The sequence below is a fragment of the Protopterus annectens genome, chromosome 9.part0 (genome assembly GCF_019279795.1).
Source record: "Protopterus annectens isolate FY-2018-M chromosome 9.part0, PAN1.0, whole genome shotgun sequence".
Taxonomy (NCBI): Eukaryota; Metazoa; Chordata; order Ceratodontiformes; family Protopteridae; genus Protopterus; species Protopterus annectens.
Window position 1 is genome coordinate 1475401143 of NC_056743.1, and position 12613 is coordinate 1475413755.

Genomic DNA, 12613 nt, shown 5'->3' on the forward strand with positions numbered 1-12613 from the left:
ACACATCAAAAATGTAGCAGACATTAACTACTATGCAATCAACATCTGATCTCTGCATAAGAGAAGAAAGGTATATCACCATACATTGCAGTGAAACAAAAAGCAAAACTGTTGAATGAAGAACAGCTTTAAAAATCATAAAACTTTTAATACAGGTAAGCGCTTTCACCACCTACCCGGTGGCTTCTTCAGACCATAAATAACACACATAGAAAATCAACAGTTTAAATACTTACATCACTAATTACAATTCTAATCAGAATTATCCAAATACTTCCACATACTTTAAAACCATCCACAATAACATTAAACATATAGGTTCATAGGTTCATACTAGGCTATCTGCCCTAGGGCATTTATAAGCCTAGCCAGAATGTGTTTGGCTTTCGACACCCATTTTAATTTTGCTATGCCCTTTTTTGAGGTTAGTATACTGTGCCTCTGTCTAACAGTGACACAGAAGTGATACCCGGGGTAAACCTACGATCTCCCATCCACTCATCAAGATTCGTCTTGAAGAGAGTCAATGAGGGACCCTAACCTGTACTGGGATTTTATTCCAGAGTGAAGGGAGCCTCTGGGTTATGAATCTGTCCCTCCAGCATGTCCAATTTATTTCAGTGCTGAGGTTCAAGTCTCTTGAACGTGTAGCTCGATGGGATTTGGATTTTCTGAGGTGCAGCATGTCTATTAATTCCGGGTTGGACATGGCTTTATATGTCAGGCACAGATCGCCTCTGAACAGGCGGTATGCCACTGAGTAGAGCTGGAGTTTCTTTAACCGGGCAGCATATGGCATCTGTTTGAGCCCTTTGATCCTCTTGGTGAGGTACTTTTGGGGTCTTTCCAGTTGCTGCAGGTGTCTGGTAAGGTACATCCCAAAAGGGGCATTATACTCAATTATGGGCCTGATGAGGGATGAGTAAAGAGGCACGATGACCTCCCCTGATCTAGATGATTAGGTGGGCTATATAGGTGGATTAGGTGGGTTTTTTTCGTCCCCTTAATCCAAACAATTTGTAAGCGCACACCCCCTAATTCCACCATCATGGGTACCTATGAAGTCAAGCTCCCCATTGCCTGACTTGACTCTATAAGCAATGGGATATCAACCTAGAATTTCAACTATAATGTATCTAAATACAGTTGTGAAGTATTTATGTGTATCACTGATTCTGTTTATGTGAACCTCGAATTTTTTATGTATTTGCATTAGGTAGTGTACTTATCTGTATATACATGAAAGTGTAACTTTTTTCTCTGTGGAGCTTTTCTCCCCGGGCCTCCGCTGAAAATGGACATGTATCCAGTCGGACCATCCCGGTCAACAAATGTAAAATAAATAAATATAAAATAAAAAATGTTTTTCTAACCACTTTGGCCACATGGTTGTCAAATGAGAGATTGCTATCAACTTGGGTCCCCAGGTCCCTAATTACTTCTTCTGTACTTAATGGATTACCACCTATGTGGTAATTTGTGGGCACTTCGTTTTTGCCAAAGGGGATGGCTATACACTTTTTGGCATTTAGCTTGAGGCCATGGCTCTGGCACCAGTTGCCTGTTTCTATGAGGCCCTTTTGGAGGATGCTTGTGTCGGCTGGAGAGTCGATTATGGCGCCCAGTTTGCAGTCATCTGAGAACTTGGTCAGCCACATTCCTTCCATGTTGGCCTGTACCTCCGAGAAATATATACCGAACAAAAGAGGTCCCAGAACTGAGCCTTGTGGGATGCCACTTGTAACTGGTTTGGAGTCTGACATGGCTCCAGCAATTCTAACCATGTGGGTTCTGTTCTTGAGCCAGTTTGCAACCCATCTAGTGACATAGGGGTATATATTTAAGCTGGTGAGCTTATCTATAATGCCCGAGTGGGGTATTGTATCGAAGGCTTTTGCGAGGTCCAGGTAGGCTGTGTGGAGCACCTTCCCCTCGTCAATGGCCTTAGTGACTGTTTCAAAGAAATCAACCAGGTTTAAGAGGCAGGATCTGCCCTTAACAAAGCCGAACTGGGTAGGATCCAGTGTCTGTAGGTCCCTAATATCTTTATTTATGAGGTCCATGATGATCCTTTCCATAGCTTTGCAGACCAAGCTAGTCAGGCTTATGGGGCAATAGTCTCCAGGATCCGTTGAGGCACCACCTTTGTGGAGAGGGACCACTGTTGCTGTACGCCACTCTTTGGGTACATATCCTGTAGTAAGGCTGAGATTGAACAGTAGTTTTACATTTGGGTTTAGCTCTTCTTGGAGTTCATGAATGACGCAGCCCGGGACACCGTCTGGTCCCATTGATGCTGTGTTTTCTGCTTTGAAGAGCGCGGCTCTTACCTGAGTATTTGAGATGTCAGGGGGGCAGCACTCTGCTGGGATAGATATTTGCCCTTTTGGTGGGGAGAGGGGGGAGAAGTTTGCGCTGAACCTGTCAGCTAGGATGTTGACAATGTCTGTGGGTTCGGTGTATTTTTTGCCATTTTGGACTAATTCTGAGCATATCTGGGAATTACCACCCAGGTTCCTAACATAATTAAAGAAAGCCTTGTGATTATCCTTAGTGTTCCTGTGCAATTTTTCTCTCGAAGCTGGCCTTAGACGATTTTATGAGTGCCCGTAGTTTTTTGCTAATACTGATCAGAGATGCCTTCCCTTTTTGGGATTTTGCTCTATCATTTAGTAGCTTCCTCCTTCTATTGCATAGTTTGTTTATGGCTGGGGTCCACCAGGCAGGACGTCTGCCTTTGGAGGATTGGGTCTTGGTTTTATTTGGGATTGCATGATCCATGCATTCCTGAAGGTGTTCATAGAATGCGTTTATAAAGGATTCTGCAGTCTGGGCCATATTTTCCACAGGCCCGGGGGCTTTGAAGGATATACCACACAACTACATGGTTATGCCCACCCTCTTAAAGTTATATCTCATCATTAGATTTCATACACTATCCTAAAATAAAAAAAGAAAATATTTACTCTTAAACATCAACTATTATGCAAGCATGCTGCAAGAATGAACTAACATCCGAACTTATATAACAATGTAAATAACATAAGAATGTAAATAAATACTACAAAAAGCAAACTGTCAAGTTTCAATAGATACAACATACGTGGCTAAATTAACATTCGAAGTACAACCAATTTCAGCAAAGATATTTTCGATAAAACACAAGCAATATAACTGGAATTTACTTAGAACAATGCCACTAGATACTGCTGTAGAACACTTTAATAGCATATTCTTACAGACCTTAAATAATCTAGCACTAGTACATAATAAGAGAGTAAAGTCCCACACTGCACCATGGCTAACAATAGAAACAAAAAAAACTCATGATAAAAAGGATAAAGCCTGGAAAAAAAGGCATAAAAACAGAACTCAATATGCTTTCCAACAATTTAGACATCTTAAAATCCTTATGTCAAACAGGATGAACAAACATACCATACCAACCTACAAGGCAAACATCAAAAAACCCAAAATACTTTCGATCATCATTAAATAAACTACTCTACCCTGTCAAGACCACCACTCCCTCTAAAACAGACAATATGACACGCTCTATCCCCACACAGTTTAATTCTTACTTTATACAATCAATATTATCACCCTTAGACACTAATCTATCTGCCCCCTATTTCTACCCTGTCCAACCAAAACCACACACAGCTCATAATTTTTTGCCCAATACCCACCTCATTCATTGCTCCTCAAACTAAAAATTACCTCCATAGCTGTAAACCAACTACCATCAGACCACTTAAAATGGCGACAAAAGTCATAGCCTTCCCCTTGTCCATACTAATGAATAGGTCCATAGCAGAAAGATATGTCCCATCACTGTGAAAAAAATCCTGCCTCATAGCACTGCACAAAGGCAACACATGTACAGAGTGCAATAAGTACAGACCAATAGGAATTCTCTCCCTTCTCTCGAAAATATATGCTACATGCATCCATATACAACTGATGCAGTGTCTAACCTCAAATAACCTGCTCTCAGAATCACAACATGGCTTTAGGCCCCAGCACAGCACCACTACTACTTTGCTACATTTTACCAATGTGATAAACCAAACATAGAATGAATGGTCTGTTTGTGTCCACTATGTTCTTAGGCTTGTCAAAGGCATTTAATACTGTATCACACCAGCAACTACTCATTCAACTCTCATCAGTAGGACTTTCACAGAACTCCTTGTCACGGTTCCTTAGCTACCTGTCTGGAAGACAACAACCTGCTGAATGGCAACAAACCTACTCATCATTTCAACCATTTACTATAGGTGTCCCTCAGGGTTCTATCCTGGGTTTTCTCCTATTTAATATATTTATTAATAACCTCCACAGCTTCACTCACCATGCTACTTTAGCTCAGTACACAGACAGCTTAGTATTATGTGCAGCCTCAACAATAACCTCCAAGACATTACCTCCAAATGTTCTCCTCTGTAGAAGCCTCCTTGATGAAAGTGTAATAAAATTGTTTAATGGTAAGCAGTTGCCTTTGCCATTTTTCACCAGCTTAGCCTTTGTGCATTTTGGTTTAAGTTTTGAATTTGTGCCACTTGCCAAGCAGGTTGGTTTGGTTTTAAACTTCTAGACATTATAATAGATGACAATCTCAAATATGACCAACATATACTGCACGTCATTAAATTTACATAGCAGAAACTAGGCTCCCTGTATAGGCTCAGTGGATTCTTTACAGATACTGCAAGAAAAACTTTAGCCACCACCTTCTTACTATCAACTCTCTTATACTCCTAACAAACGTAAATAATCCCCAAAGAAAGAAACTCACCTCCTGCTAGAATAAAATAGCTAAATTTGCCACCAATCTCCCTCTTAGGACTCATCGTCATCATAGCTTAAAGAAATTAAACTGGTTTGAACTACACAACTACCTAACATATTCACAACTAAATACAGCACACAAACTCATTCATCATCCAGAAAAATGCCCTGCACTAAAAAACATATTACTGCCCTACTGTCCAGCAAGGAACTTCCATTCTAGTAACAAATTCTTAATAATCACAAACAAGTCAAATACTGTTGCAGGAGACTTGCTGTATTCCTAATATAATGCTAAACTCTGGAATAGTATTCCCACACAAATTAAACTCTCCAACAAACTCAATAGTTTTAAACAACATCTTAACCATTCCTGGTTCTGCACATGTACATCACCAGGTTAAGACTCTGTGCTCGCTGTAAGATACTCTTCAAATGCTCTCCTTAAACATAATACTCTCAACCTCTCACTGAAATGACAAAACAATTTTTATGCATAACTGCTGCCTGTACAATCCATTAAGTTGCACTTGAGCTTTCTCTTTAGTAACTTCTATCTCCGTAAAACCATATATCTCCGTAAAACCATAGAATGTATTAATGTAACTGCATGTGTATAATTGTAAATAGAAATGTAACTACTTAATTACATGGATGTTATCAGGAAAAATCTGCCATTGTGCATACAAGTCTTTAAATACAAGTAACAAGTCACATGTCAAGTTAACAAAGAAGCTAGTTGATTAGTGTGCCCTCTCAGCAATTTAAAGAGCCCTTTACAGTTTCTTAAGAAACCATACAAATTGTTAAATTAAATCATAAAAATGCAATCAATTGTTTGTGTAGCCCAAATACTTTTAAGAAAGAAGTCTAAACTTCCTATTGTTAGTGTGCATAACACACTTTTTCTTCTTTTTTAGGCTTTTCCCGGTTAGGGGTCGCCACAGCGGATCACCATCTGCTCATGATTGGCAGTGGAGTTTTACAGTGTCGAGTTGCCAGCCCGGCACCCAACCTTCCACAGAAGGCACACACATGCACACACACACCTAGGGCCAATTTAGTGTGTCCAATCCACCTACAGCATGTCTTTGGTTGGAAACCGTAACACCCGGAGGAAACCCACGTGACTACAGGGAGAGCATGCAGACTCCGCACAGAAGGCACCCCAGCCAAGGATTGAACTGGAGAACCTCTTGCTGTGAGGCAGCAACACTAACTGCTTCACCACCATGGCCGCCCAGTGTGCATAACACACTAAAGCACTAAAAACCTTAGTAATTGAACACATTTAGCTGACAGAATATAACAGACAGAGTATAAATACTCGAACAGCAAAAAATTGACATAAACATATAGCCATGATTACAGAGAAATACATCTAACATAAAACAGACAGATTACATACTATCATTGTGGTAATAGTTGTCCAAGTCGCTGTATGAAGGTTAATCTTGTTAAAAATAATTACAAATAATAGGCAGACTTCAGCCTCAATAAGCTGACTAGGGAAACATTCTCATTTAAACATGGCGGTTCTGTGGCATTACATCTAATCTGCCATTTAAGTTCTTTGTCAACTTGACATGTGACTTGTTACTTGTATGTAAACAGCAGCAGTTTTTTTCTGATGAAGTCCATGTGATTTGGACAAAAGCACTCATTGTTGTGGAATAAAATAATTTTCATTTCACTTCTGCCTCCTTCCTTTTGATTCTTAATTTGTAATAAAAAGGTCTAAATAACATAAATACATTTATCATTGTAATACTTGCATGATAGTATAAAGCTGGAAATTATTTCGATTAAACCATTAATATGTCATTAGAGTATTAATATCTTACCAATACAACCAGAAGAACTTGCATCTGTGAAGCTATCTTTCCCAGAATTAGACCTGAATCCTGGTTGACATGTACAATAGTAACTCCCATTGGTATTGCTGCAGACAGAGTGATTCCCACAAATTTCATTGCTCTCATGGCATTCATCTGTATCTATATTTTTCAACACAAAATATCAATGTGTCAATTTTAAGAAAAAGAGCAGCTGTAAACATCAACTAATTTTCCTCAAACCAAACTCAGTCTATCACTGATGTATAAAGACTAAGCCTTGTGTACGTGAGACAGAGGAACTATATGATCTTCCACATTATTTCATAGACAAATAAATATACTTAAATTTCTTTCCAGTGGATGTTTTTCTTAATAGATTTATTTTTAGTCGTGCACTGTATGAATGCAAAGCAAACCTCTTTCTGCAATCTCAAGTTCTGACAGCATTTACTAAACACATCTGCAAAGTACAAGGTATGCATTACTTGTTACCTAAATCTTAGAATGCTAGGATGAAAAACATCTGTCCCGTTTGTTGTGTGTAAGATTCTACTGTTTTAATATTTAACGTCTTTTGGATGAAAGATAGAAAATGAAAATAAAGACAAAGTTACTGGAAGCCAATACACCAAAAATATTTTGTTAAATTCATTTTGGTCAAATGTTACACTAACAAAATGGTCAGTGGGTCAATGACTTGCTGTAATAGCTGCAGATATCACTAACCACAAAAATTGTTTATTTACATATTTTAGTTTTCATTATTAACTAGGGAAGAATGGTGCTCCAACTGGACCATTTTCTGATTCAGTTTAATTGGGATCCTCAAGCAAAACTGGAAAAATGTGGCCCTGCATTGGTGAAAGATGCACATCAACTGTTAGGAGAGGTTTAGGGGCTTAAAATGGAATCCTTGAACCTGCCATGGATGACAAGACTCCCTGGGGTTCTCAGATCTGGGACATTAATCAATCAGTAGGTTATGTGTAAGGATGCTAGATGGTCAAGACAAATCTTCTTCTTTCAGCTTTTCCCAGTTAGGGGTCACCACAGTGGGTCACCTTGTCTGCTCATGATTGGCCGTGGAGTTTCACGGTGTTGAGTTGCCAGTAAAGGGGCCAAAATTTAATGTAACAAAAAATATCCATTTCAATAGCTGTGAAAGCACTATAGCTGTCATTTTGCATTTGTATACACACACATACACACACATACACACACTCACACACACACACACACACACACACACACACACACACACACACACACACACACACACACACACACACAAGAACCCTGAGCTTGCCCATATAATTGCAGGCGATTTCAATCACGCTAACTTGAAATTTGGATTACTTTACCATCAACATGTGAACCTTCCAACAAGAGGGGAGAACACTTTGAATAAGGTGTAAACAAATGTAAAACTGGCCTACAAAGCAGTGTCTTACCCATATCTGAGCAACTTAGACCACCTGGCCATTATGCTACTTCCTGCATACACACCACTACTGAAAACGGACACACCTACAAGAAAACAAGTAAAGATATGGCCTGAGGGAGCAGTCTTGGCACAACAGTGCTGCTTTAAATGTACAAACTGGTCAGTGTTTAGAGAGGCAGCTGTAAAGAACCACCATATTGACCCTGGAGGAGTATACCAAATCTGCAATGGTCTATATTTGAAAATGTGTTGATGATATAACAGTCATCAAATGTATCACCTCTCGTGCTTATCAGAAACCCTGGCTATATGGTGAAGTATATGAGCTCCTAAAGGCACAAAATGCTGCATTTAAATAAAAAAAACAAGGATGCCCTAAGAGAGACCAGAGCAAGTCTAAGTAGAGGTATAAAGGAGGCTAACAGGACCTATGGACATAATATTCAGGGACACTTCTCTGACCAAAGGGAATCCAGACATCTCTGGCAAGGCAAACAAGCCATAACTGATTACAGGCTTGTATCCTCCCCATGTGATGGCAACATAGAATTTCTGAACAAACTGAACACCTACTTCAGCAGATTTAATATAGACAACCACACTGTGCCAAATAAGTTCCCTGTCAAACAGGGTGAGGAGGCACTATATCTAAGAACATCTGATGTTCTGAAGACCCTGAGATAAGTAAACGCAGGAAAACCAGCTGGTCTTGATAATATTATGAGAAGGCTTCTAAGACACTGTGCTACTCAACTGTCCACTGTGCTAACAGATATATTCAACACATTCCTGCAACTGGCCATTGTATCCATTTGCATCAAAAATACAACAGTCATTCCCTTACCAAAGAAATCCCAACTGACAAGCAAAGCTGGGACTTTTTCCCCTTGGGTCTCCACTGAAAATGGGTTGCTTACTATCAGTGCAATACAAATAGCTAATAACCTTTTCTTTTTACAATTGTTTTGTATTGTGATTGTTATTTAATATTTGTATATTGTCACTTTATGTTTACTTATGTTTGCTGGGGCTTTTCCCCTCGGGTCTCCACTGAAAATGGGTTTGTTTGCAAACACATTTGGACTAACCCAGTTAACAAATGTGAAATAAAATAAATAAATAAATAAATTATTATTAGCTATTTGCTCTTACATTAACAGTAATGAAGTGTTTTGACTGGTTGATCAAGAACCATATCTCTTCAAGCCAACCTGCAACACTGGATACATTACAGTTTGCTTATAGATCTAACTGCTGCATGGCTCATGTGATAGCTATATCTGGAGGACAAGAACTGCTATGTCAAAATGCTGTTCATCAGTTTTAGTTCTACCTTTAATACTATCATCCCACAGAATCTGATATCGAAGCTGATCCAGCTGGTCATCAACATCTCCCTATGTAACTGGATACTGGACTTTCTCATCAACAGACCCCAAAAAAGTATGTGTGAAAAATAACAGTTCTATCAGTATTACACTGAGCATGGATGTCCCTCAGGGCTGCATCCGGAGTCCTCTGCTGTTCAACTTGTTGAAACACGACAGCATGGCCAGGCATAAATCCAACAAAATCATCAGGTTTGCGCATGATACCACTGTCGAAGGTCTTGTCAAAAATGGTGAGGAAACAGCCTACAGGGATGAAGTGGAGCATCTGATAGGCTGGTGTGACAGCAACAATCTGGCCTTAAATGTAGCAAGACCAAAGTATGAATACTGGACTTCAGGAGGACTCACGAAATGCATCAACCTCTAGAAATTAAGGGAGTGGCATTGGAAAGGGTCAAAAACACCAAGTTCCTGGGGGTGCACATCTCAGATGACCTATCCCCGTCAACTCATATAAGCCACGCAGTGAAGAAAGCGCAACAACATTTGCACTTCTTATGGAAACTGAGGAAGGCAAACCTGTCTCAGTCCATCCTCAAAGCCTTCTACAGGGGGACCATCTAGAACATCCTCTCAAATAACATCATAGCCTGGTACAACTGCAAATCATATGACGACAAGGCTTTCCTCAGGGTAGTGAGGACAGTGGAAAAAATCCTTGGTTTCTCAATCCCATTCATGGAAGATCTGCATGAGACTCGGTGTGGGAAGGGCTAGAAAGATAATGGACAATCCCACTCACCCTGCCCATGGCATGTACCTCCACCTTTCCTTAGGTAGTCAGTACTGCAGCTTACACTGCAAAACATCTAGACTGAACAGGAACTTCCCTAAAGCTGCTGAACTTGAATGCCAGGAATGACAGCAAATAATCAGATCAATATGCCACTTGCTCTGAAGTATCATCTATAGTAATCACTCTGGCAAATTGCTTCAATAACTGGTACAGTTAGCCTGATTTCTTATGCTATTACTTCCTGAATGTGCAATAGTCAGGAGTGAGTAACCACTCCATACATGTGTAATATGAATATCAGAATATATCACACTACAACTGATGAAGTGCAATATTCCAAGCAGTCACAATGTGAAGTCATAGTCTTTGCAATACATATTAGTGTAATATTGTCTAATGTCTTCCTGTCCAATTATGGTAATTTATTGTGTTGTTAATATTTTACTTATTACTGTTACAGGGACCAAACCAATGTAATTTCATTCAGCTTGCACTGCTGTGTATATCTGATCGACAATAAATTTACTTTGACACACACACACACACACACACACACACACACACACGCACATGCAATAAAATATACAAAATGTATAATCAGATTTACCTTTGTAATGCTTGCATGCATGATCTTATACATTTGGAATTAATTTTCATTAAACTTGAAGTAGAACATTATAATATTAATGCCTTACCTCTGCAACCAGAAGATCTTACATCTGTGAAGCTAGGTTTCCCAGACTTAGACCTGAACCTTGGTTGACACTCACAATAGTAACTTCCATCATTATTAGTGCAGTCAGAGTAGTTGCCACAGATTTCTTTATTCTGCTGGCACTCATCTATATCTAATACCCAAAACAAAATATATAACTTATGTCAGTGCTTAACTTTTCAGAAAATGGTATAGCTGCAGTCTAATTCACATTAAAACAAAAAGGAAGTGCACATTATTTCAGACAGACTTTTGCACTACATTTTCTTTCAGGGATACTTAATGAATAATATATTTTATATATTATAATTTTTTTTCTGCACAAACCAGTTCTCACTACAATTGTCCAACAGATTTGCAAAGCAACTGGCATTCCAAAATTTTTTAGTATAAATACATTAACCCAGTTTTTGTGTGTGTGTGTGTGTGTGTGTGTGTGTGTGTGTGTGTGTGTGTGTGTGTGTGTGTGTGTGTGTGTGTGTGTGTGTGTGTGTGTCTGTGATATGTCTTTTACTACTTGTAATATTTCATTGTTTTAAAGTCTAACATCTTATATGCATGCATTGGAAGGAGATATAATATTTGACTGCAGACAAGGTTAATACACCTAAAGTATTTTGCCTAGGATTCAGAACAAATTACACAAATGCATAAGAGCTATTACTTTTTAGTAATGCAGTGTGACCAGATACTATTTAACTACACAGAAGGAGTAACATTACATTATGGGTCAGGATAAGTAGGCAATTTGCTGGCAAAAATGCAACAGGTTTCACATTGATTGTGACAGTGCTGTAGTGGTTCCATGACCACATGGGCCCATTACTGTATGTTAACATGCACAAAGACACATTGCTCCACTCACAGCTGAATGGAGCCAGCTAACAGCTGGACAGCAAAGTTTATACTATTTTTTATAATATATACATGCAAAGGAATTTGTACGTATAGCATAGGTAGAAAAGGGGAAATCTGAGCAGAATAACACAGAAAAGGGCAAGTTGAAAGGATGAGTGGTATGGGTTGAAGAAGCAGTAGTGTATACATATATCGGTCTGATTCAAATTATTGAAATGTCAAGATGTCAATCATCAGATGATTGACATTTTGAAATGTTAAAGGTTGGATAGTTCAGGAAAATGTTCCAGCAGAGATTGCTGTACAGTGGTGATCAAGGAAATTTCCTTTTTCCTCACTGTAGCATGACCTCATAGTTATTATATATAATTAGTAGGGGGTGCAGTGGTCCTTGCCAACCTGCAGAAACACAGTGTTTGGAGTTTATTTCCATTTTTTGATGTTTCAGAAAATCGATCATCTGGTCTTGATTTTCTGACGATCAACATTTTTGAAATTTCAATCATACATACATTATCATCATAATCACCAGCCCCTTTTTTCCCATTTTTCTACATGGGGTCAGGGTATCGTCTTAACTGTCACCAACTCTCGATTCACTGCCTCACTCCTGCCTTCTTCAACACTCATGCCTGACTGTCGGAGATCTTCTTTCACACAATCCATCCACCTCTTTGCTGGATGCCCTTGTTTCCTCTTACCTTCTTCCTGTCTGTCCCAAATCTTCCTCACCAGATTGTCTTCTGCTTTTCTACACGTGTGCCCAAACAATCATAATTTGTTCTCTTTGATCTTTTCTGCAACTGGAGCTACTTTGGCTTCTGCTTTTATGTCCTCATT

General features: G+C 39.1%; 1 protein-coding gene across 1 annotated transcript in view; it reads right to left on the bottom strand.

Annotated features, from left to right (window-relative positions):
• LOC122812125 (adhesion G protein-coupled receptor E1-like) overlaps positions 1 to 12613 on the bottom strand; it is a gene marked incomplete in the record, with an annotated part of 2110064 nt that overhangs the window by 972910 nt on the left and 1124541 nt on the right. Inside the window, 2 exon segments of the mRNA XM_044084415.1 lie at positions 6636 to 6788; positions 10896 to 11048. Of these exon segments, the coding sequence (XP_043940350.1) occupies positions 6636 to 6788; positions 10896 to 11048 (306 nt within the window).